The sequence below is a fragment of the Lupinus angustifolius genome, chromosome LG04, assembly GCF_001865875.1.
Source record: "Lupinus angustifolius cultivar Tanjil chromosome LG04, LupAngTanjil_v1.0, whole genome shotgun sequence".
NCBI classification, from domain to species: domain Eukaryota; kingdom Viridiplantae; phylum Streptophyta; class Magnoliopsida; order Fabales; family Fabaceae; genus Lupinus; species Lupinus angustifolius.
In genome coordinates, this window is record NC_032012.1 from 8520242 (window position 1) to 8544835 (window position 24594).

Here is a 24594-nt window from a genome sequence, read left to right on the forward strand (position 1 = left end):
TAGAGTATTTTAAAAGGTTAAGATTTCATGCAAATATGTTTTATGGGGTGGAGATAAAACATCCCCAGTACAGTTCCTACCAATTTATTTCTTCATATAGTAAATGCATTACAAAATTACCCTACTGCCAATCAATCTCATCCAACATACAATCGGTACAAAAAAAAAACATGCTGAAAAAGACATCATACAAAATCAATATATATTCTAGGTACATTTACATTTGAAACAAATTGACAAACTACATATGAATATATACACACATGACATTTGTATACCCACTTCTCATTGTAGCATCTTATAATGTGTTCTCTTAAGTGCTGCTCGGACTATTGTATCTCCACCAGCATGGAGCCGAACCATATTTTGCATGGCCTCCTTTTAACTCAAATCGAAGCCAGCATCGGCATTTATGGCATACAGTAATTTGGTTTCCATTTGCTCCTTACTGCATTGGAAGATGAATATGTCAGGGAAAATAGCTGACAGCTGAAACTTCTTAAATCAGAAATAAAGCTGAGAAAATATTCAAATATCCCCAAAACACAACTACAGCCATTCCTATTTGATATCTAACATTCACTTGACTCACTTCTAGCCACAGATCTTACTTCCACCCAATGGTGTAAACTATTTCTATAGTTAAAATCACAAACACCTTAAGATATAAATAAGATCAACAACTGAAAGCGAGTGTAATTGAAAAATGATTTAAATTGTACGTGACCCCTCCTCCATTTCATTTTCCATATATTGTTAACTGACGAAACATAATTTCTCACTACACACATCAGTATCATCTTTTTTATAAGATCTCATGTCAGTATTATCAGTTCTGACATCTTCAATTATTGCCTCTCTTGAGTTATACAACAGTAAGTACAAAACAAAATTCCATGAGTGATGCATCACATATAAGTTAGCAAACCTTATATAAGGTGGAAGCTTTAGTAGATTCATACAAGTAGCTGCTGTTGGCAATCGATCAAGAGCTTCGTCAGAAGCAGTACCCCCAGCCCTACATAAAGATATATCAGAAAATTCCACTGTCACCCAAATTGTTTATAAAATATACAATTGGTTGGAAAAGAAAAAAATCAAGTAAAACTTTAATCAAAACTAATGTTAGTACTGGTTATCAGAACATAATTGCTGCAGCATCATTTACCTTTGTATGCAAAACAAAGGCTCAAGATATTTGAATCCAAGCAATGGTCCCCGAGAGCAACCTGTCACAAACCTGTAAAGATGATAAATTTGTTATTTGCATTAAGATCTGTCATACAAAAGAGCCACTAAATCTTATAACTGCATATCTTACTTCAAAAATTTCTTCTTGTTTTCCAACGAAAAGCTTTTGAGAACTTCCCATAGCATCTCAATCACATAATGGTCCTATCAGACAACATCATATCATAATTTAGAATTTTTGACTCAATAAGAATAAAGCTTGTCCAAGACCATAAATGTAGGTTGCCCCTCATCGTGATATGAAACACAATGCAACAATATTTAGACTGGGTGACAGAACAAAAAACCTAACCTACAAGATTCAAAAAACACTTTTTTATGTATTAAGAAATGTTTTATTGAAGAGAATAGAGAAAAATTAAAATTGAGGTAGAGAAGAAAGAAAGAAAGAACAAGAATGAAGGCAGAACAGTGCAGCAAAGCTTGCCAATCTCTCTGTAAATTGGAGGTGGCAATTTGCTTGAAACAGCCACCAAAAGAAGACAAACCAAACCTTATCCGGTAACAGGTTTAGGAAGATCAGATATTCACCCTTAAAAATCTGAGTATTATGGTTGAACCAAATGCTAAGCACCAAAGGGTTGCTGCACAATGGCACAAAAGAATTGCCTCCTTATTTTCACCAAAACTGTAAAAATGAAACATCAAAAACTGATCCGGTGATGAAGGACACTCAGTGGATACCAAGAACCTCTAAAAGATTGTTCCAAAGGAAAGTAGCCAATTTCAAGTTTAAAAATAGAGACTGTTTACAGTTTATGAGCTAAAACTGCACAAACAACACATCAGGGGAAAGAAAGGTGACGAGTCTACAAATCTGCTGCAAGACATTAGTATTACTATTAATCCTAGTCAAAACTGCTGCCTGGACAAACCACTTGACCTAAGAGGGAGCTTTTGACTACCAAATATGCTTGTCAAGACGGAACCTTTGAAGGCAAGAGAGTAAGGATCTGGAAGCAAGAGTTACAACTTACAAGAAAACTCACAAGGGAATCTAAAGCCCAAACTCTCATATTTGGAATGGCCAAAAATATACATAATTAACATAAAAATTATGTGCTGAATAAATCCACATAAATGGTAGAGAGCTTACACTATGGTAGCCACCCGCATAGTTTGTGTGCAGCCGCAGATCATCAACATCCAAGCTGTCAAGCGATCCTGATATCAGGAGCTGTGGAAAAAAATAGTATCAAGCAAGTTGGATACTAAAATCATATCCAGACACAACTTTTTTTATAAGAACATCCAGACACAATTATAGATGCTAAAAAACTTTAGGAGAACTAAATGTATTCCTGTATATTGAGAACATAGTTACATATTTCACTATATAAATACAGATTATTAACAACATAATTTGCAACTAAAGGAAAAATACAGTCATGACTCTTCACCCTCTAGCAGTGTATTATGACACAGAAATAAAACTATAAGCATCTAGCTGTTGAACAGATCATTAACACCGCCATGCAAGAGCAAGTATATGTTCAAAAATATTACAGGGGGACAAAAGCATAACACTTGAGGTCTAATAGTGGATCAGGATATAGCAATACCTGGAGTTCATGCTCATTGAACATATCAATCCAATCCTTCTGAATGAGTTGCTGAAAACCCCTCAGGAAATGAGAACTTTGTTGACGTATCTGAAAGCACCATAATTTGTGTTATGTAATGCATACAGCCAGACATCAATTTATTTGTACTAAGAGGTTAAATTCAATTTGAAACAAATTTACTTTACCTGAAAATTCAACCGATGATTGGCTACAAGATGAATAAAAGTAATAACATTGTCGTTAGTGACACGTAGGTTCTTTCCCCCTGGAATCAGCTCCTCTTCTGTTTGCTCACCATATTCGTTGTTTAATATGACAAAGTACAGCTCCAAATCCGAAAGGTCACCCTTATAATGCTGTTAGACACAACAGATAAGAGGGACAAGATTGAGACACTTATTGAGAAAATAGATGACGCCCTACAAGTAATCTATCACAGTATCACCTATCCCAAAACTTGTACCCCCCAAGTCCCCAGCTCTAACCTGAAGAACTTATAGCATGTCAAACTTTCATGCCAAAAGGCAGGTTTTTTTTAATAAAGATAGGAACATAGTACTTTGTCTAGGATAATAAGACTTCGTCATAATCTTAATGCTTCTAAGTAAGTAGCTTAATATCAGTCAACATAATATAAAAATTAATTGACTGTAAATACCTAAATGAATACTACTTCTTTTGATATAAAGACTACTAGTAATTAACTTAATATATATGGTAATTACTTTTAAGTCAGGTAGTAATTGATTCTGACCCGTCCTTTGCACCTCATCCAAGAATTGCTCTATCATTGACTTGGTAAAAACTAAAAATCTTATATCTTAGAACTTCAAGTATCTAAATATAATATGGTAACTACTTTCAGGACAGATAGTTACTCATTCATAATCATAACCATCAAATGAGCTTTTCCCGCCCCAAAAATGAACTCTTCGCTAAATACCTTAACAACAAGAAGAAATTAACTTGAAATCAACTGGTTATCATTTTTAGATTAACATCAAGTGATGTACAATGTCGTGTAAAAAACAATGGTGCGATAAACATTTTTCTAGAAAAAAAATGATATTCTTAAGTTCCTAACTTCCAATCTTGTTGTTCATTTAGATGTGAACAATAAAAAGTAGAGAAACTCCTAAGATATAAGTGGTTGTTGGAAGTCCATTTATAACTACATAAAACTAGTCCTCCAATGTCAGTTAGTTCCATCAGATTGGTCCTTAAAAGCGCCAGCAAATTAGTCCTTAAAAAGAAAAATCGTATGCTATTAATCGCCATTAAAGGACCATTTTGATGTCAGTATTAAAATGGAGGACCAGTGTGATGACAACCAATATTTGTGCGACCAAAATGGACATTCACTCTACAAAAATCAGTGTTTTCTCAAGAATGAAAGAAGCAGATTGATGGGAATGAAAGCAAGAGAACTGATATTACCTTTAGAAAGATAAGATGACGGTATAATTCTGGGTCCAGCGAAGGCAAGTCATTCAAATAGTTGTGCCTGATAAAAAGAAAATAAAAGGTGTAACAGAGCAATAAGTATAGTATCCTCTAACAGCATGATAATTTAAAAAATCTAGCATGAGACGAACGGACTTCTAAAGAAACAAAGACAACCCATGCTACTATCTCTTCCAGAAAATAGTTAATAAGCATGGACATACACTTCTTCTGTAGGATGTGCATACACCCAATTCATTTCGAGAAACACAAACTATCAACCATCAGCTACCAATTACACGACTGCCATCAAGTCCCATTAGTAAACCAATGTATTGAAACTCAGGACTTGAGCAAAGAACAACTCCGACTTATATGAAAAGAACTAGCTAAAGCAAACCAAAAAAGGCTTACTTCTGTTTAAGTTTGCTTAAAAAGAATGTAGCAAACGGTATATCAACCAGAATCCCTTCAAACATAGCCTGCAAATGTAATTTGTAAGGGTGAAGTTTGGTCCCAATCAAAGTAAGAAAAAGATGGAAGCCAATCAAATCAAACCACGTGACGGGTGACAATAGAATAAATGGAGCAGTACATTCAGTCATTATGCAGGGCCACACTCCATTGGAGGGATGTAGGTTGGGGGCAAAAACATACCTTTGCAAGAAGAGTACCAAGAAAGTGGAAAAACTGGAGATGTTGTTCATGTATCATTCCAGATCCAGGATTAGGATACAGTAGGTGATCTGATGTTTCCTGAATACATTGACATTCAGTATGGCAAAAATCAATAAATTGCAAGATTTAAATAATAGTTTGGATTTACTAATTTTAGGAATTGATTTGATTTATAAACGAAACCATGTTTGAAAAGTTTTAAAACAACAATTTATTTTATTTTATTTTGAATGGCCTTTTAAGTTGTATGTATTTTGAAATCCACCAAGTTTTGGTTTGCTCTGAGTAGATTTGGTTTGATTTATGTTTCAATCATTTTAACCTTAAATTTTTTACCATGATTCATTAGCCCACTCACCTATTCTAATTATGGGTAAGAAAGTAAAAAAATTAAAATAAAATGAATTCCATTCATTTTTAAGTATTTCAAACATAACAATTGATTTACAAATCACATCATATTTATTTACATTAGGTTCCGAACATGAGAATTGATTTCTAAATTAAGTCAGACCCAATTTTAATGGTTCCAAACAGAACCTAAGGAATGTTGATGATAGAGTATAAACCGAAGCATGTTTTGACACTTCAGAGATTATTTACTTCCTTAGAATCTTTAGTAACACAATATCAATGTCTGGTTGTTTTAGTTATCCGACATAATAGTGCAGCAGTGCATATTTTCATACTTGAGAAAACAACTGCAACATGAACTCCTAGAATTCTGAAGTCACACAATCCAAAATCAACAAAACAACCATATTTCACGCATGAATACATCAAGAAGGTTCAATTTGGTGCTCAAACTTGGTTCCTATGTTAGAAGTACTACAACTATCACATTGATAAGGACATGCTCTCCTAAAAGCTTTAAGATATTTGGTAGAAGGTCATCATTGGTTTGCACATCTTTAACAAAACATGATACATAAACAATAGCACAACATGAATGTCACCTTAAACAAACCATACTGCACATCAAATGCAGCACGTGTTATGTTCTCCATGAAATCTTTGAATATTCCACCTCCATCAATTCCCGCCTCTTCAACTCCAAATTCATTGAAAAAAGTCACACGAATCTGAAAATTGTATGAAAGTTGAACTATTAGTTCCCCTGAAGACCAGAAAGCAGGGAATGGTTTATAAATGAGAGGACAGGTCTTAGAAAAGTGCATTACCAATCCTCGAAGATCATCTTCTGACAATCGACTCATTTGATTATAAGCATCTTCCAGAATATGATCTCGCCTTATTCTGAACCGGTTTCTAGTAAATACAGAATGAGATCCATCTCTTTGCCTAACAGCAGCTAGTTGTGACTAAAGAAATAATAGATAGACAAGATATTCAAGCATGAGAAGCACACTAGTGACAAACTAAAATATGCAACACCTCCAGAATTGCTCACTGAAAGTCATTATAAATCATTAATACAAGATAACCCATATCTAAATCAAATCAAATTTGATTGACATTCTTACTGTGAATATTTTAACCCTGCTGGTAAATGGTATCAAGAAAGCTGCCTTCTTCAAAATTTCATTTGCTTGTGAATTTTCTATCGCAGCCTGTGGAAATATGATTGTACAGTACCAAATTAGATTTCCTTTCATATTGACTAAAAAACAATAGTAGAGACGGTACCTGAGAGGTAAAGAAGTCGTTCACTCCATCAGCATTGAAGTCAGTGGGGGATGTAAACTGTCGTCTATTGTTCCAGTCTTGCAGCTATGAGGAGACGTTCAAAAGGCAAGTCAGGATAAAGAAAAAGAAAAACAATTTGTGCCTATGCTAACTGGTGGCAAATGCATAAGGATGCCTCCTCAGGGAACAGATACCAGGGATCTTGCAGTGTGAATAGAAATTAGAACAGTAAGGAAAACCCCCCAATATCATTTTTATTTGTTACAAAAATAAATATTACTTCTCAGAAAATAGTGAAAGCACACAACTTGAGAGTTAACATATTCAAAACAGGACAAAAAAATAACAGGAACAAGAAAGAACAAAAAAGGCAGTAATGCCATCTAGTTTCTCTGCAAATTATAAATATAAAGTATAATTTCCCTTAAAATAGTTATTGTACACCACCACGGAAGCCATAAACATAAAACCATCCAAAAGTGAATCACTAAGAGATTCCCTAAAACATACACAAATATCATAATGGGTTCTAAGTATAATGGAAAGGGAATGTGGAACTATATACACAATAACTGTGATAGTTTTTACCTGGGAGAGGAGCTCAGTGACTACAACGCTAACCCTCTGTTGAATTGCTTCAACAGACTGCCTTTTACTAGCTGTGCTATATGGAAAAGATTTTACCGAATTAGATGATGAAGTATGATTCACCCACAGTATCTGCCACAGAGCCTGCAGAAACAACTTACCAGAATTAACTTTAACTGCAAAGAAGGTTAAATGTATGGAGCATTTTTGCAAAAACCTTAGCTTGCAATGCAGGACCGCGCGTTTTACAAAATATAACATACTCAAGTTCACTGGACTCATATGGGATTACACCCTTACAAAGACTCAACAAACCTTATTTAGATCTTGCTTAAGGTGCCGAGAAGAAAAATTCCATTTCAGCAATCAATTAATGAACTTTTTCCCCCTAGGGAGTAGGGAGTAAGGAATTCAACCACAAAACTATGAACATTTTTTCTTACAAAAATAGACACCCCATCCCAAAATGTTACCTGTCTCAACATAATGACGAGGCTTCTTATATCCTTCAGTGATAGTGGTTTCTCCTGCTCATAGTATTCCTCATTATCAACTATCATAAGCATATGCCTTACAAAAGAAAAATAGGATAAGGTACACTTAAACCATCAAGCACAAACCAGAATATGTTATAAGTTATGAAGAAACTTATACCAGTGAGCAAAGGGAAAACAACTCATACATCAATACAAGCATTCATTAAAACAACCAACAGTACAAAAGAGTCTTACTTGTAGACAGGACAGAATACAGCCAGAGGTAACAGCCAACCAGGTGCATCGCCTGAGAGGTGTGACAGCCTCTCAGACAAAGATGACCACGTTTTATTTTCATTGCACCGCTTCATAAATTTCCATAGCATAGGAACAAGGTCAGTTCTGTACGCAAGCACAGTCATAATCCTTTCAAGTGGCAATTTGTTGAAGGTAACATATAAAAACCCACAAACTGCACCAACTGCTGCAACCTCCCTATCATCTGGCCCATTTTCACCATTGATAGATGAACTATCTCTAAATAATATATTTGTCTGCATATGTCCAGACATCACAACTCTCCATCAAATTTCGAAATGCTAAATAAAATTTTGAAAGATACTCTACACACAAATGTCAATAGGAAGACGGTATACCAGTTGCAGAAGGAAGCGAGTGTCTATGGAACCACAAATTTGTTGCTCCAATTTCCTATCCAAAGCTACTTCCATGACTTCATCATCGCCAGCCATATCATCTTCAGAAATAAGAGAATCTGACATTAACACTCACCGGCTTAAGAACAAATGGTAAAGAATGAGAGGATATTTTTTTCTTTTTAGAGGATTGCTCATACTTCCCAATGTGTTTTCCCTTCTTTCTTCCCAATATATTCTTTTATACAAAAACAGAGAGGGAGAAGAAAAGAACGATGATCTTGTTCAATAAAAGAAGTTAAAAAAGAAAATCTTAAATAAAATAAAACTTCAGCACATGATTAGAAAGCATACTTTCACCGCTATCAGATGTTTTCAGAGATGGGTGTGCCTCAAGCAAGAATGCAGTAACAGCAGCAAGGTCTACGGCCTGAATAGGAACAAATGCACAGCAAAGCACATATTTTAAGAAATGCACATGTGAAGCAAGAGATATTTGAAAAGAAATTAATCCTATCTTGTATAATGTTTTGTACAATAATGTTTTTTTTTTTACAATCTATGTGTGCTTGATGCTATACATAGCCGGTCCTAAGCCCAGATAAAAATGTGAAGATTGTGTTTGGCAGTTCACAGCCAATGTAAAACATTGTTGAATCTCTATGATATACAGCCGACTCCACCTAGTGGGGTAAAGTCTTGGTTGTTATCGTATTTCCTTTTTAATTAAAGTTTAAAATAATAAAATTCAAACTGTGTCAAATGCATATCCATCAAGTAACCAATCCTTGACCTAGATAGATAAGTCATTGTGTGAGATACATGGAGCAATTCAACCTTGTAATGATAATAACAGAAGGCGTATTGTAGTGAAAAATCACCTTACCATATCAAATGAACAGTCGGAATGTGACAAAGTAATTCCAGCAGTTTGTAATATATTTCCAAGCAAGCAGGCGTAGGTAGGAAATTCATCTGAGACATCCTTAGGTAGAAAATCGATCAGATTTGGCACAAACATTGCCATTTGGTGAAAGTAAAGTTCGCTTAGGCCCTGTGCTGCAAAAACCTGAGTATCCAAAGAGAGATTGTTGGGTTATATATCAGTTGATGTACATTGAAGTGGTATCCATTGGAGCAAAGACATCACAAAGGTGGGTTTGTAACTTGTTAGCACTATATTTTTGTATATTTCAACAAAGAGGAATAGAAGGAATTTTAAAGGAGGTTTAAATTCATGAAGTAAAATTGAGGAAGGGGTACTGGAGTACTTTGTTTTAGTTGTTTCTTATGAAACTCATCATCCAAGGTTTCTACTTTTATTTTCTAGATCCTTTGAATTGTATGACATCTTCCCTAGTATTTAGCTTCCGCTTAATATTCACAAAACAGATACAATCATTGATGATCAATAATAATACCTGCCTCAACTTCTACTTATCAGATAGAAAGGAAACTCATCAACTAAAAGCAATTCAACAAATACCTGTATTAAGTTTGGAAAAACATGCCACAAGAAAGGAACTGTGAGGATCTGTATTGAGAAGCTATATCTTGGATCAATTTGCGAACAGATGCATGGCTTCTGACCAATGTGACATATTACAATGGTAAGCATGCGTTCCAATGATGATCCCTTTCCACTGTCTATGTAATTGTCTGCATTATCCTGAAGCACACCATTAAGTAAGTTTATTCATTTATGAAATGAATCATGGGCAACCCAATGCACAAGGCTCCCATACAGTGGGGTCTGAGGAGGGTAGAGACACACAACCTTACCCTCACAAGGTAAGAGATTATTTCCAGGATTTTAACACATGACCTCATTATGCAATGAATGATAAATGATATAATAATTTCAGGAAAACCATATCAAATAATAAAACTAGAGTCAGATTAACATTATCACATGGATACGATATAAGATTTGATGTTTGTTTGGTATTAGATGAAAGTTTATAATTTTTGCTTATCTTTTAAGAAATAAGCTTAAAGTGCAGCACAAGCTTGTTTGACAACCTAACTAGATTACAAACTCAGCTTATTTTTGTGGGGGAAAAAGCCAATAATTGAAGCTCATCCACCATGGGTTGTTTATTTCAGTTAGCTTATTTTTCTATTGAAATGGCAATTCCCATTTTTACCCTTAAATTCAAGGTTATCACCTTTCTCATCTACTGTTCCACGAAACTCCATATTAGAAATGGGTGTAATGTTGTTTCTCCTAGAATTTGAATACTCTTCCCGGATTCCCAGCCCAACTTTATTCTTTCTCCTATCTTTCAAATAACATTTCCTACAACAACAACAATCAAGTTTTAATCTCACTAGGATTGGTATTTTATGGTCTACCACCAAGACTTAACATTACCTACTTGTATCAAAATATTAAAAGGCAAAATTAGCAAAGAGATGCATCCATTTTAATGGAATTCGTCTGGAGATAAATATACTTGGTCATCCATTTTAATGCATCCATTTTATTGGGTCTGAGTTTAGTTTTATTTGATATAGTTAGTTGATTAAAGTTTATCTTTATCCATTAGTTGGTAGACTATCTTTATGATAAGTCTATCTTTACCTGTTAGTTAGTTAAGATTATCTTTATCTTGATTGCCCAAGGGTTAGATTATTAATAGGAGTACTGCCAATTGGTTTTTATATTATGTTTTGAAGTATTTAGTTGTAACTTGTAAGTGTTCCCTCCTTCTTGGATTAATTTCAGAATTTATCTATTCTCTATTTTCTATTTTATGGATATTTTAAATCCTAACAAACTAAATACAATTGCCCTTTACTGATTCCTATATTTCTCAAACATGTAATAATCTGAAAATTTATTAAATAAGTCAAACCTTAATATGCAAATACAACCAAATCTAGACTAATCTTAAGATTTCATAACTCAAACCCTCTGTTTTCACTAGATCAGAAATCCTTGAAATTTGTTTGGTTTCACAGTGGGCTTTGAGTCAAATCATGTCAAGCCAAGGCCAAAATAAATACCAACCACCTTTTTGTAAGAAAATAACTACCAACTTAGAACATTTATAACTGAACGAACAGTTCACATCTTAAAATTCAAACCAGCCACATTTAGTTTAAAATATAATCTTCCTTTGTCATGAAGAAAATTTCAGAGGAGGCTAAAATTGGGAATGACAAGCTCCAAAAGATAATAAAAAAGAAAATAACCACAATTTAGTACACCCTGCTGAACATATTTACAGGTTAGAATGATTGACAATGAACTTGGTTAACATGGTGACCTGTTTTTTTAAACAAGACGACCTGATTAATAATTCCAGAGTAGTTATCCTATAATGGGGGCCCAGTGCACGAGGCTCCCACTTAGTGGTGTCTGGGGAAGGTAAATGTATGTTGTCTTATCCTCGCAAGCTTAGAGGTTGTTTCAAGGCCTAAAAATAAAAATGTTTACCACAATATCCTAAATTGTAATTTGCCCTTAAATATGCACCAAAAGGGTATGATTTACTAGGTATGGAGAAATAAAGACAGAAAAAACTGGGCGGCGAAGTTACCTTTCCTGTAAGAATAATCTCTCTAAGTAGGCCAAATGCATTGTTTTGACAGAGATATCCTACTATCTTACAGCTCCATGGCAGTTTGAGATCTAACAACAACACTAAAACTTCCAATAAAGGAATAGCGGATGCAGCAGAATCATTCGGAGTCGATAGAAGTTGATCCTTCAACTGATTTCTGTACAGTAAGAAAATAAATAAGCAAGTAGCAGAAATACTCAAAAAAGGGTAGAGGAGCCTCTTCCCATTTTTAAAGTTTTCTTCTATTGAAATCAATTAGTATTATTGTAATTGATTACGTTTGCATATATGTTAGAAAATCCTCTCATGCAATTACTTCCTGATTACAATCCCTAAAATCAAGGATTTATAGCTTGTACTCGTTGTATTATAAATTAAGTGGTTGGGTGTCATACCACTCAAGCAATTCAGTTATACAAATCATCTTTGGTATCAAATCCTGGTTCTTATCCAGGGACCTGCGGGTTATAGGACCGAGACACTTCCATTGTGCTACATCAATGGTAGGATATACAATAAACAAGCCATTCTGGATGGAGCTATATGAATCAAACAAAACCATAGTGACTTGCCATAAATCATGATTATAGATAGACCATTTATTTCTAAATTCTTTTTAACGGTCTCACCTTTAGTTTTTCTTGATTTTCCTCTATCTCTAACTACTAGGCTACCCTCCATTTGATCTACTCTCCTTAATGTGCGGCTTCTACGAATCTTCTCCATGCATGCCCAAAGGCCTAAACCCGCTAAAGCGAGATTCTACCATCTTCTATAAATAGGAGTTCCCCCAATTTTCTCTTTAATGCGTTCATTCCTAATCCTATCTAATCTAGTGTGTTCACTCAACTAATGAAACATTTTCATCTCTACTACATTAAGTTATTCTCTTATTGACTATATGACCCAGTACTAGGTCATGCAACATTGCTAATCTTATAGTAGTGAGATAAACTGTCCATTAAGCTTAATGGAATCTATGACTATAAGTCCATGAGGTCATGGGTTCAAGTCACGGAAGACTCCCTTTAGGGGGAATAAAATACTGTAGGGAGTATTTAAGCTTAATGGATAGCATGCTCAATAAATTCATGGGATGAGAGGGGTTACATGTCAAGACTGGAATATTACAACTTGAGACAGAGAAAGATTGTGGATGAAGTAGAGATCATCAGGTCCAAGAGAACCTTCAGAAACAAAACACTCTGAAACATGGAATTCATAGTAATTGGAGTTATAAGAGAAAATTCGCTGGCACTAACAAGCCTGAAAATTGAACCCATGTCGTGTGGCAAGCATCACCGTTGGTGACCTCTGAGAGGCAGCTGGAACAAACTAAGACTGGTACTGCTGAGACAGTAAGACACAGCTAAAACCCCATACTGAGATGGACACTGAGGGATACCAATTGAATAGAGAGGCTGCAAAGCATACCAAGCCTGAAAATTGAACCCACCTAGTCTGGCAAGTATCACCATTTGTTGGGAGGCAGCTGAAGCAAGCTAAGACTGGAACTGCGGAGATGGACACTGAGGGATGGCAATTGAATAGAGAGGCTGCAACAGATAGTCGGATACAAAGGCTAAGACTTAATATGTGGTTGAGTATGAGGCTGCTATAGCTGGGGCTAAAACAATTGTGGATAAGAAGGGCTGAAATTATGGGAGTACACATTTTGTGGTGGATACTCTGGTGCCAATAAACCAATGGCAGTGTGTTCAGATTGATAGATAAACCGTTATAAATTAAATTTGAGTCTTCACTCTTGAACTTGAGATACTCCTCAACTACTATCATCCTCAATGAGTCACGTGACTTCAAGTATTTTATATATCTTTCAATGTATTTTCAATTCCGTCAATTAATTTTGTAACTTATTTTTATAATTTCAATGTAGCATATACCACAATCAAATTGATTGGTTTTTCCTCTTCTTTTATTGATTGCTTTTTCTTTCAATCTAACTTAAATTTTTGCTGATCATGTACTTCAGTATAATGGAAATGGCATCAAATTACTGTCATAACCAACTCAACGTGATTAGGAGGACCCAATAACATGGTTAATACCATCTAAAAACAATATTCAACTTAGTATTGAGCATAGAATAATAAAATAAATGAAAGAGAAAAATAGCAACTGGCTAGAAAATTTAGAAGTCCCAAAAATGAAGAATTTCAAATAAGGCCACAAAACCAACCTATTCTGATGCACAGCACGAATACAAGTATATACAAATTGCTTCACTCGGTAGCTCACCAAAGCATGTGTGGAAGAGTAATCCACACCAGCAAAAAGTCTCACAACATCTCCTGTGGCATTATTTTAATTGTGCACATTGAGTTTGTGAACAAAATTAAAACTTACAGAAACAGCAAAAGATGCAGAGGCATATACCTACAAAAATTCACATAGCATTTCTTCTAACAAACACTAGAAATAAAAATATTAGCATTTGAAGCACGTAGTTACAATGAATGATTATATATTGTATGTACTTACTCGTAGATGCAATAGTCGATGCCTTGATGCATGACATTTTACTAATGACATAATCCTCATTTAGGAGTCAGAAGAATAGGTAAATTCTAAAGATAAGTGGGAGTAACATGAAGTATATGATATTCAAGCTAAATAAACATGATTAGAATTTACTTATTCTGCCAACTCTTCAATATGTTGGTGGTGGGAAATTGTGGATGACATTATATCACAAGTTGGACAATTCAGAAGTCCTGGATTAAAAATGGGTGGATATAATGGAGAAATGCTCCATGCACAATATGTGATTGCAAAATGCCTAATGAAGTCATTGGAAATTCAACCTGACAGTCATAGGGCCGCAGATGCTCTATGGTAGTGAATGTTAGTCAATTCATTTGACATGCCAATAAGGGCAAGAAAAATCAAATGCAAAAACATATGAGAATGTTGAGGTGGATAAGTACAGATATGATAAAAGATAATATAAGAAATCAATGTATCCAAGACAAAGAGTGTTACAGCAACACCCACAGTAAGGAAGATGCCATAAACTCACCAAAGGTGGCATAATCATTTGAGAAGATGACACTGGACTCCAATGAGAAATTTGGTCAAATGGAAGACAATTCAATTAAAAGGGTCAAGGATAACAAGAAAATTTTCAGAGGAATCAGAAATAACAACAACCAGGCCTTAATCCCACTGGACCGTTGAAAACAAAACATCCTCTAAATTGATTTACTGAATTTTTGGTTTATGATAGTGCCCAATGGAGTCGATTAATCCATGTGGTTGACTCCAGCTCGAGGGATAAGTCTTGGATATTTTTTTCTTTTCTTGTTGTTTGGTTACTACAAATGTTTCTTGGTGGGGGGACAGAATAAATGTAAAGAAAGAGGTTTTAATTTGTAAAATCTAGCTGTAAAACTTATAACACAGGCACAAATAGAAGATCATAAACTGCAAAAACCATGGCAAAGGGAGTAATAATTACCGCTCTCTTGAGCAAACTGTTGAAGCAATCGGCAAATTTGCACAAGAACTAAAAAGTCATCATTATTTTTGGCATTAAAGAAAAAGAGGAACTGGCAGAGGAAATCAGAATCTGGACCAAAAGCATTCCTGAATGTAGACAACAAATATTAATTTGAGTTTAATGGTGCAATGTACGAGTAAGACCACACTAAAATAAAATGCATAAGGAAACTTAGAATAAAAGGAAGTGAATGGTTTTCATGCAACAATGCAAGCATAACAATTAAATTTCACCTGTCTAAATTCAAGTGGTTCTTCCCATAGAGGGTATAGAATTTTTCTCGCAGCTTAGACTGTTCAGTTCTGACAACTTTTCTCCCTCTGAAGCATTTCTGTAACAAGCATCAGTTAAAAATTTGCACAACGCTATTATGACGCAATGTTTGTGCACGTTCTAGTGTATTAGTTGGAGTGTATGAAGAACCAACTCTCCCAAAAGTTAAGTTGTTAGCTTCAAACTCATTAATTGGTTTTAAAACTCAACAAAGCATAATTTCCATATTTATGCCTCCCCTTACATCTATAATTAAACGGATTCGTATAAAGCTGTTATTTAGTCCCCTGCTCCTAGTTATCTCAACGGAATAGTTATCATTTATCAACGACATACAAAATGCACAGGAAACTTAAGTGTTGGCTGCGTGGACAGAAATCACAGAACAGAATGCAACATAGTTTGATGTTCTATCTGGTTCCACTTTTAACCAAAATGTACAGCCACCGCATTATGTTCTATTTATACTCAATTGTTCTGTTCAGTCCCGTTCTAGTGTGATACACTACATAAAGTTCAATTATTTGAAAAATGCATTCATTTTGACTATCTAGGAAACTAAAATAAAATTCAATTGTTCTATAATATCTATGCATAAGAAACTCTTACATGAGTGCATATACTATAAAGTGAATGAAATATAATAAACTATTACCTGAATTTTGAGAGCAGCAGAGTTCTGCTGACGCAAGCAGGTGCGGCGATTCCGTTCCAATCGAGTCTGTTCTAGAAGATTCTTCCGATCCCTTTCCTTGGAACTGCGACCTCCTAAATCAACGCGCTTACGATTCGATGGATCGCCACTGAAGAACATGTTTAATTAACTTGTTCTTGTACACGAGTATTCCCTAATTGAATTAACAAGCTAATTAATGATAAACAGAACTGAAATTGATGTTTAATTTGAAAAGTTTTGCCCTAGAATCGGAGAAAATTGGGGAATGAAAATAAAAAGTAATTATGAAGTTAGAAGAGAAATAGAATGTGAAGTTGGAGAAAGAAAAGGTTGTGATGTGATTGGAGGAAGTAAGTAAAGTACAATCGCAAAGGAGTGCTTACCACTTTGCAATGCTTCAATAACCTTCTTTTCTTCTTTTACTCTCATCAAAATGGTTTTTGCTAATCATATAGGTCATAAACAACTCACGAAAGAACTGAGTAGCATTGATTCAAATGGTACATGTTTGATCTTTGGATTCGAGTATGTTCGTTAAGAGAGTTAGTTGCGTGAATATATGTAGGAACCAACAAAAAAAACAACTATGTAACAAAAATGAAAACTTCATCATTTATATGTTTAGTCAAATGAGAAAAAAAGATGTATGTGGAAAATATATGAGTTCTATTCATTATTATTATTATATAATTCATATTATTTAATTAATCCAAATAAAAAAATATAATAATTGTATATAAATTTTTATTCTCAAAGTATATTTATTAAACTCTGAAAAATTAGTTTGTGTCTTCTTAAAAAATGTCTTACAAGTTAAAATAATTTGTGATGTGTGATTTACTTCTTCTAAGTTAATTCAATAAATTCTTTACGAATTATTGAAACTATTAAAGTGGATTTTACTTCAATAAATAAAATATTTTACATACAATTAAATATCTTTGGTGATGTTTAAACAACTTAGTTATTTATCGATTATGTGGGACATTCTTATTACTTTCTTATTCGATGCAATATTATTTAGTTTTTACATTTTTGATTTGTCAATGTAAAGGTAATACATATAAATATATTAGATAAATGACAAAATGTGTAAAAAGAAAAACTTTATAGTATATAAATGCGCTTCTTCCACTATTTCACCGCATGCTTTAAGGGGAATGTGCAATATTGCCCCCTTCTCTTGAAACACGGGTTATGACCTATCCGGCGACTATGTGGGCGTGTCCGTGAGCATTGTCATTTTGCTATATGTTCTGAATAACTCTTACTCGGAATGTAAATTTATTGAAACTGCATAATTCAAACATTATAGCTTTCTAAAGTTTGTCTTATATAAAATAAAATTAATTTGAACAACAATTGATATTCTTAGAAATTAATTGGGATTTGTTATTTATCAAATATTAAATTAGAGAATCATGCTTCTTAATGGACACACTAAGGTATTTCCTATATACATTTATTTCCAAGAGTCCAAACACTTAATTAATTGGGCCTTTAAACTATATCAACCTTTTGTAACATAGTTTACAAAAACCTTATCACCAATACATGCATGAAGCCCAGTCCAATTCTGATTTATACCTAGGCTTTACCAACTTAACAGGCTCAAGCAACTCACCAACAAACGATATCCTACACCTTTATAATTATCTCAAACATTCCCTGATAAACAACAAGATTCAAGTATTTATCTCGTTAAATAAAATTGATAAATCAAACACAATATAATATTTTATCATAAATCATATTCGTTGACAAAGTATTGATCTTTAAAAAACTTCTAGTCATTTTGCCTATCATTTTCATTGACCTCCTATACTTTTAGACATAGGTCATACTAATATTCATTTTGATTTAATCCCCTTGTTATGATATGAAGTTTGTACATTACAAAATGAAAATAAATTAATCATCCACATTTTATTTAAACCATGGATATGGAATCTTTAAGGGAACAAGTAGGTATTATAGTTGTTGACGTGACCAAATGTCAAAGGGTATTAGGTGTTAATGCAAATAACAGTTGCAAACCAATTAAGAGCTAAGTGCTTCATTCTAATTCAATGACCAAAGACAACATTAACATAAAAATTTAGTTTATAGCACAATGCTTACTCAGCTGACTCACTAACTTACCCAACTTAATTAACTATGAAGAATCTCCTTAAACAATGTAACATTTGATAATTTGGTAGTTGACCTTTAGTTTTGACTCTTTGACCCTAATTTATTTATCTTTTTTTGGGTAGGTATTTAACATTGTTTTTGACTAGGTAACCTTGTTGAGTTGCTAGAAGAGAGGCAAAGTTGAATGTGAATCAAGTGGTAGGTTTAAGTAATTCAAGTCTTCTATACCCAAAGTTTTATATATTTCTATATCAACTCAATAATATTTTATCAAATACCTAAATATGTTAGTATAACAATTATTTAGAGATTAAATAAGTTGTGTTATTTAATATTAAGCAAAATTTTATTGGGTTGATATAGAGACATATAAAACTTTTGGTATAAAGTATTTAAGTTCAGGTATAAGATACCTTTCGGTGTGTGACCTTAAAATGAAATCATTGCATATAACTCGGCCAAAAGATAAAGATGAACTCTTTGTTTTAATTCAAAGCCATTATTTTACAACAATTTGCCTAGTGCCATTTTAATTTATAATATTAGCATGGTGCAATTCAAGTTTATAATTTGACTAATATAAATGTTCATGATTAATGATGATATCTTAATATCAGAAGCTTCCATAGCACTAAGCAAGTTCCCAAATGGTGTGCATTGGCTTCATAGACTTTGCTACATAGGTGTGAACATTGCAAGAGTTAGCTTCATGTTGGTTTAATGTATTTGTCCACTTTGTGTTTAAGACTTTAGATATAAAAAATTAACAAAAACAGACAAACTTGATCTATCTTGCTAAAGAAATAATTAATAAAAGGTTTTTGGAGACTTTTAAACATGCATGGCACAATAATGGTGTGGTGTGTGCCATAAGTGCACATCTGCAGTCCCAAATTTAGTGTCACTACATGTATCATGATTTTGTGATTGATTGACGAAAAATATTTAAGTTAAAATTTAATTTCTAAATAACTTTATGACTAATCACAAAGTCATAGCACATGGAGTTACACTAAATATAGGACAACAAATATGATGCAGCCTTAAACCTTGAATTTGATTTATTAGCAAAAACACATAAAGACAAGAATTATATGTTTTTTAAAAACTTGTTGCATGGGCTTTAATTTTAATTAATACTTTAATAGAGAAGCCACGGTCATAAGCAAGTTTGATTGGACTAAAGGAATAATGATGTAGGGCTTTAACTAAACCACATGTTCCCTATGCTCAAAGTTTCACAAGAAAGTAAGTTCCTATGGTTTCCACTTTGAAGGGACATTGCTGCTGAGTTCAAACTACAAGACTCGCTTCATTTCGGGGTATGTGACTATCTTTCTCAACAACTGTTATTTATAGGAATTAAACTCCCGACTTTTTGAAGATCTAATAATGTCTTACACAATTAGATCAATAATTTGTTAGTATTCCATGACTAGATTATGAGCAAGGTTCTCAATTGGTAAAATGATTACTCTCCTAACATGGTGAACAAAGTGCCCGGCCTTTTTATTTTGCCTTCCACTATGGAGAAAATGGTGCTGATTCCAACTCCAAAGATAGGTTGTGACTTGTGTTAGGTTCTATGTTCATATTTATATTACAATTATTACTTAAATTGAATACTAGTACTTTTTAGTTATATATTGCATAATAGCTATGCTTGTTACACAGTCCCAAACATTTTAGCCTATGTTCCGTGTTTTGTGTTGTGTCTTTCCAAAGCATATAGACCAAAAAGGTTTGAGATTGCATTATGATAATTATATAAATGGAATGTGGTAATGTTCATTGTTATGATGGCAAAAGTTGATTAATCTGAAAAGATGAAAGATAAGATTTATGCGCCAAGAAAAGGAAAAAACTGTGTATATTGCAATGTGGTAGGGAACGAAATTCCAAAAGTTTTTTATTCATTTATTATGTTTCGAATCCAATAATTGATGTAGTGATGTTACTATAGTGTTAGGATTAATGGATTACATGTATTGTATAAAGCTAAAAAACAAAATATTAATTTGTATGAGTGATATTTGTTTGATATACATATATCCAAAGAAATTAATTCTCTTATAATAAGGATTAGATGCAATTTTCATGTGGCTATTCTCTTATAAAAATAAATTACTTTTAAGCTTTATAAATTTGATTTCAAAAGCTCATGTATGAATACAAATTTAAACTAAATGATTATAATTATAAATTTTAAATAGGAAATTTTATTAATACATGAATTTTTCATTGCTATACGTAGAATTGTAATATTATTTTATTATTGTCAATTATCATTTATCTAATTCTATTTTTCAAACAATATTTTCAATATTCTTATTTTTACTTCATCTTATGGCATGCAATTAGCTAAATAATGAATAAATAAGCTCAAAAACTACTTCAAGAAAAAACTTTAAGCTATTTAAAAGAGCAAGCTAAGCATGCGTTCCATATTTTTGAACAAGTGAAATCCAAAATTTAATTTTAATTTATTTAAATTGATGATTCAAGCTTAAGCAACTTCATTTTAATAAACTAATTTCAAACTTTGAAAACTCAATTTACTCACAAAAAATCAAGAAGACGTGTTGTAAGATACGACTGGATCATCAAAAAAACTAAAAAGTCAAAAGTTTAATTTCAAGAATAGAACTTATTTGGAGACGCAATCACGCACCTCGGAAGAGATTAGTTTTTTACCCATATGGTGAAAAAATATTCTTGATAATATAAAAAACAATATCAATAAATAAAACTCATATGATTGGTTTAATAGATAATTGATTTCCATAAACTTAGACTTTATCCAAAAAATATTAGTCTCTAATGATTAACTAATATATGAATGGAGTTGTACATTTAGAAGTTAGGTTACTCTCGTAGTCCAAAGATTTAGTCAAAATTTTGCAAGTTCATTGAAAATGTACTCTAATTTTATCTATAGAAAAAAGAGAGAGCACTATGAAATGTAACATCATGCAAGATGACACATAGCATAAGAAGCCAAAAAATAATAATTTAAGAAGGATAAAATCTTATATTTGACGAAAATATTGAACTCTTCTTGAGCCAAGAAATACTAGGGAAAAAGTAGTGACTCATGGAATAATGGAGAATATGCTAAGATGAATTAGAAGAAAACAAATTTATTTGAAAGAGGAAGTAAAAAATTAGGACAATTACAACTTCCACAAATGTTGATTTCTTTAAGTTTGGGTTTGAAGTTAAGTATAATATCCACTCTAGTCATATCATGCGGTTAAAAAGGCTTTATCCCTAAAATAAATTTCGTTTTGATATATTGCAACAACAGAATTCAGGAATATTAAAACTAAAAATGCTATATATATAATCCTAAATTAAGGACTTTTTTTTGTTAAGTGAAAATGTATTAAAGAAGCACAAAAGTGCTAAGGACTTGTGTTTAAGAAGGCAAAAACAACAAACTTTTATACTATTCGATTATGAAAGACATCATAATATTTTATCATAAATCATATTCATTGATAAAACGTTAATATCTTAATCATTGATAAAACCTACCTATATCTGCTTGATACCATATATAGTCACTCATACATTCGAATAAAAGTTGAATATTGTATATTAGGTAGTCGATTATCAACATACAATTTTGTTGAATCTATATGATATTGTCATTTAAAAACAAAGTAAAATTAAAGACATGTTGTCTTTAAGAATATGGACTTAATTTGATGGTGCCATTGAATCTAGACAAGGTAACTTTTTTCTTCTTGAAATCCCAGTCAGATTTGTCTTCATAAATGTTAAGTCTCACACATCACTGTCTCTCAATGTTTCTCTTATCACTATCTCTTTTGTTGCATATTGAGTTCGTCATTATATCCATCTTTCTTATCGTCATCCTTATAGTCATTTCTCATAAACTACCTTTTTCTTTTTGTTTCCAAATCTTGTCATTAATTAAGATTACTTCTCAATTATGGAAGTTTAGAAAGGAGATAATTAAAACACCATAAGATAATTATTATTATAATATGAAAAAGGAAGGACGAATGATTGTACATATTAACTGGTACCTTAGAGTCATATTTTTGAATACATTAAATTCATATATGTTTTTTTATTATAATATTTGCCCCTTTTGTATTCTTAACCTATTCCTTATAGTAGCATTCAACTTTATGAGAATATGACCTTTAGTGACTTGGCCATGCATCAGATCCAAGTAAAACAACAAACCTAATTGTTACTAATGAGCTTATATATATAGTGGTCAAATTTCTACATGAGAACGTAACTATGGACAATTTATCTAATAATAAATCAAGAAGATTCTAAATCTCAAGTTCTACCCAACAAATCCAACAAAAACAATGTATACCTACTTCATATATAAATTATATATATTTACCAATCACTTCTAAGCTTAAGATCTTAACCTTGATTCATCTATGAAAGACCATTTTTTTTTTTGATGATATAAGCAAATATATTAGAAACGAGTAGAAGAAATACCAACCCAGTTATATCTTATAAAATATATAATATAAGATATTATATAATAAGTAGATCCCATATATTCTGAGAACTATAACCATGATCTATTTGATAACTAACTTTTTAATAATAATCACCATGACCCTTGTCCTCCATGAAACCCAAAAGTTTAATGGTCCCCTACAACACCCCCATATGCACTATAGACATGTGTTGCAAGAAGCCATAGCCACCAATCAAGTAATACCACCTTATAGTTAAGGTGAAATGTGAAAAGGTAAGTGGATAATGGTATACCCTCTAATTTTGAGGCATTTGAGATCAAACAATTACGTATAGAGAAGGGTATAGTTTAAATTAAATTGACCAAGGCAAAAATTTATTATCATTGTGGTGGACTTTTTAATAGATTAATTGTATAGTGTTCAATGAAACAAAACAACAAGGTAGACCACACGAGGGGGGTGTTTTGTAAACGATAGAGGAAGCACTAATTATTTTATGCAAAATAATAATAATATAGAAGTAGAAATCATCATAGTTACGTATGCTACATTAAAAATGGCAAAGACTATGGGTAACATAGATTCACGCTTAGGCTTATAATATTGGTTTTATAACCATAATATTAATGATTGTAATATATATATATAGTATAAAAATTTATACATATTTAACATATTATTTATCATTTATTTGTATTACTTCTATTTCAGAGTCAATAATAATAAAATATAAATGATTAATAATATGATGACAATGTAAAATTTTCTTATACGATTGGTATATACATGTTTTTCTCTGTATTTATTTCTAAAGACCACGCGTGCGTATAAGGAACAAGACATTTTTGGTCGTCCTTTTCTCCTCTCATGCTTTGCTTTGGCGGCTTTTATCACTTTTGATGGATTTTATGTAATGTGGATTTGTTCATACTACGTTTCAACACATGGCCATGTTGTATTTGAACATGCAATACTAGTTATTTTAATCAAAGGAGAGTTTAATTAATTAACCAAATGTGTTTTAAACTTGTTTTATAAGTATTTAATTATGATATCTTTTCACTTTCAACTATGCCTTATTTTTTTCCATTACAAAAACTATAATACATGTTTAATTTCTATGAAGTAATGTCTTGAATTGAATTCTTATTTATGGAGAAAACATTCATTAAGAAAAAGAAGGGTGCTTGTGCATAAATGACATTTTTTGACCTTAGTATGACATTCATAGAGTTCGGCTTTGTTTATACAATTTTGGGCTAAGAGCAGAAATGAAAATAGGGAAAGAAGCAGCTTCCAATTTTGGTATTTACGAGAATACTGTTCCATACACGTATCTAGAATAGAGATCATTTGTTTTCATTCTTGTCCCAACATCATAACGGGCATTGGAAATTAAATGGACCAGAAATGGTGATCAATTTTAATTAAAATTGTGACCGCATGTTTTCAATTGATAATTTGTGACCATGACAATTTTCCATCGGAATTTTTTTTGCCACCACATGTTTTGTAATTTTTTGTTTAATCAAGAGATAAATTAATCTATTTCATGATATGCTCTTCCAATAAATATGGAATCTAATTTTAGATTAATAAATAAGAAGATCTAATATTAGACTAATAAATAAGAAGATC

General features: G+C 32.6%; 1 protein-coding gene across 4 annotated transcripts; it reads right to left on the reverse strand.

The window, feature by feature from the left end:
* On the reverse strand, nucleotides 49–16575 carry LOC109345532 (E3 ubiquitin-protein ligase UPL6-like). 4 transcript variants are annotated; one of them, XM_019584591.1, is made up of 26 exons: nucleotides 16322–16575; nucleotides 15627–15724; nucleotides 15352–15479; nucleotides 14074–14185; nucleotides 11850–12030; nucleotides 9791–9973; nucleotides 9191–9373; nucleotides 8659–8734; nucleotides 8305–8405; nucleotides 7904–8202; nucleotides 7646–7742; nucleotides 7173–7316; nucleotides 6585–6668; nucleotides 6422–6508; nucleotides 6119–6259; nucleotides 5894–6019; nucleotides 4917–5015; nucleotides 4674–4741; nucleotides 4254–4320; nucleotides 3002–3172; nucleotides 2814–2903; nucleotides 2348–2428; nucleotides 1322–1395; nucleotides 1169–1240; nucleotides 929–1018; nucleotides 49–448 (listed from the first exon to the last, which is right to left on the reverse strand). In XM_019584591.1, the coding sequence occupies exons 1-26, from the start codon at nucleotides 16478–16480 to the stop codon at nucleotides 382–384; spliced, it is 3078 nt and encodes a 1025-aa protein (XP_019440136.1). In that variant the 5' UTR covers nucleotides 16481–16575; the 3' UTR covers nucleotides 49–381. The 4 variants fall into 4 exon arrangements, with proteins under 4 accessions (XP_019440136.1, XP_019440135.1, XP_019440137.1 ...); XM_019584590.1 differs by having other exon boundaries at nucleotides 8305–8423; XM_019584592.1 differs by lacking the exons at nucleotides 14074–14185; nucleotides 15352–15479; nucleotides 15627–15724; nucleotides 16322–16575 and adding an exon at nucleotides 10473–10603 and having other exon boundaries at nucleotides 8305–8423; nucleotides 9791–9963; nucleotides 11850–12007.